At 55.3% G+C, this 2500-nt stretch overlaps 1 protein-coding gene across 2 annotated transcripts in view; it reads right to left on the minus strand.

Annotated features, from left to right (window-relative positions):
• The window catches only part of LOC106592024 (ras GTPase-activating protein 3), a 148584-nt gene that overhangs the window by 25316 nt on the left and 120768 nt on the right, over nucleotides 1–2500 (minus strand). For both annotated transcript variants that reach the window (XM_045713997.1, XM_045713998.1), the window contains exons 8-10: nucleotides 1644–1717; nucleotides 1379–1483; nucleotides 260–416 (exon numbers count right to left, since the gene is read on the minus strand). In XM_045713997.1, coding sequence (XP_045569953.1) covers nucleotides 260–416; nucleotides 1379–1483; nucleotides 1644–1717 — 336 coding nt within the window. The remainder of the gene's footprint in view (nucleotides 1–259; nucleotides 417–1378; nucleotides 1484–1643; nucleotides 1718–2500) is intronic.

Raw genomic sequence — 2500 nt, forward strand, 5'->3', positions numbered from 1 at the left:
TATCTACAGTACCCCCCCCTCACCATTACATTGGGTATCTACAGTACCCCCCCTCACCTTTACATTAGGTATCTACAGTACCCCCCTTACCTTTACATTAGGTATCTACAGTACCCCCCCCCTTACCTTTACATTAGGTATCTACAGTACCCCCCCTCACTTTTACATTAGGTATCTACAATACCCCCTCACCTATACATTAGGTATCTACAGTACCCCCTCACCTTTACATTAGGTATCTACAGTACCCCCCCTTCACCTTGACGCTAGCGGAGGTCAACAGCAGGTCTCTCAGAGTGCTGTAGTGGTCAGAGGAGAACACATGGTCCTCAGTGTAAACGATGTTTAAACGGAGAGAACCCAGCTCGTCCACCTTCACTGTTTTCCCCCCATTATCCCTGGGCTGCAGAAAGTACCTAGGGGGAAGGGGAGGATGGAGAGGGAGGAGGGAGGATGGAGAGGATGGAGAGAGGGAGGAGGAGAGGATGGAGAGGATGGAGAGAGGGAGGAGGGGAGGATGGAGAGAGAGAGAGGGAGGATGGAGAGAGGGAGGGAGGAGAGGATGGAGAGAGAGAGAGGGAGGATGGAGAGAGGGAGGGAGGAGAGGAGGAGAGGATGGAGAGAGAGAGAGGGAGGATGGAGAGAGGGAGGGAGGAGAGGAGGAGAGGATGGAGAGAGAGAGGGAGGATGGAGAGAGGGAGGGAGGAGAGGAGGAGAGGATGGAGAGAGGGAGGGAGGAGAGTAGGAGAGGATGGAGAGAGAGAGAGAGGGAGGATGGAGAGAGGGAGGAAGATGAGGATGGAGAGAGAAAGAGAGAGAGGAGGAGAGGATGGAGAGAGAGAGGAGGATGGAGAGAGGGAGGAGGAGAGGATGGAAAGAGAAAGAGAAAGAGGAGGAGAGGAGGAGAGGATGGAGAGAGAGGAGGGACAACGGAGAGAGAGAGAGGGGCGGATGGAGAGAGAGAGAGAGGGAGGACGGAGAGAGAGATGAGGATGAGAGAGGAGGGACGACGGAGAGAGAGAGGGGGAGGACGGAGAGAGAGAGAGAGAGAGGGAGGGAGGAGGGGAGGATGGAGAGAGGGAGAGAGAGAGGAAGATGAGGATGGAGAGAGGAGGGAGGACGTAGAGAGAGAGAGGGAGAGAGGAGGGGAGGATGGAGAGAGGGAGAGAGAGAGGTAAGGAGTGAAAAAAGAGAGAAAGATGCTGTCATGTCTCACCATGCGTTGTGGACCCAGAAGGACGGACGGACGGACGGACGGACGGAGACGGACGGACGGACGGACGGACGGACGGACGGACGGACAGACAGACGGACGGACGGACGGACGGACGGACAGACAGACAGACAGACAGACAGACAGCATGTTGTCATGTCTCACCATGCGTCGTGGACCCCGGCCTGTCCCAGGGCCCTCAGAGGAACTCTGACTCCTCCCAGGAACTCATCTCCAAACTTCAGGTTACTGGCGTTCCACAGGTCAACCCTGAATCACAACACACACACACACACACGCACGCACACACACACACACACACACACACACTCTATTTGTATGTAGACCTGGCTCTGTGAAACACACACACACACACACACACACACACACACACACACACACACACACACACACACACACACACACACACCTCAGAGCCAGCTTGTCAACATCCTCCTCCTCCACATCAAACTGTCTCTTGGTGTGACTAAGAGGTCGAGTCACCTGGAGGACAGAGACAGAGACAGAGACAGAGACAGAGTTACATAGAGGCTACAAACTGTCTCTTGGTTTGACTAAGAGGTCGTGTCACCTGGAGGACAGAGGACAGGCACCACAGGTAGCCTAGTGGTTAGAGCGTTGGGCCAGTAACTGAAAGGTTGCTGGATTGAATCCCCGAGCTGGCAAGGTAAAAATCTGTCGTTCTGCCCCTGAACAAGGCAGTTAACCCACTGTTCCCCGGGCCCTGAACAAGGCACTTAACCCACTGTTCCCCGGGCCCTGAACAAGGCAGTTAACCCACTGTTCCCCGGGCGCCCAAGACGTGGATGTCGATTAAGGCAGCCCCCCCCTCACCTCTCTGATTCAGAGGGGTTGTGTTAAATGTGGAAGACACATTTCAGTTGAATGCATTCAGTTGGACAACTGACTAGGTATCCCGCCTTTCACCACAGGGCCCTTCTCAGAACCACCAGCACCACAGGGCCCTTCTCATAACCACCAGCACCACAGGGCTCTTCTCAGAACCACCAGCACCACAGGGCTCTTCTTAGATTCACCTGCACCACAGGGCCCTTCTCAGAACCACCAGCACCACAGGGCTCTTCTCAGAACCACCAGCACCACAGGGCTCTTCTCAGAACTACCAGCACCACAGGGCCCTTCTCAGAACCACCAGCACCACAGGGCTCTTCTCAGAACTACCAGCACCACAGGGCCCTTCTCAGAACCACCAGCACCACAGGGCTCTTCTCAGAACCACCAGCACCACAGGGCTCACTCAGAACC

Source organism: Salmo salar, unplaced genomic scaffold (assembly GCF_905237065.1).
Source record: "Salmo salar unplaced genomic scaffold, Ssal_v3.1, whole genome shotgun sequence".
Classification (NCBI taxonomy): Eukaryota; Metazoa; Chordata; class Actinopteri; order Salmoniformes; family Salmonidae; genus Salmo; species Salmo salar.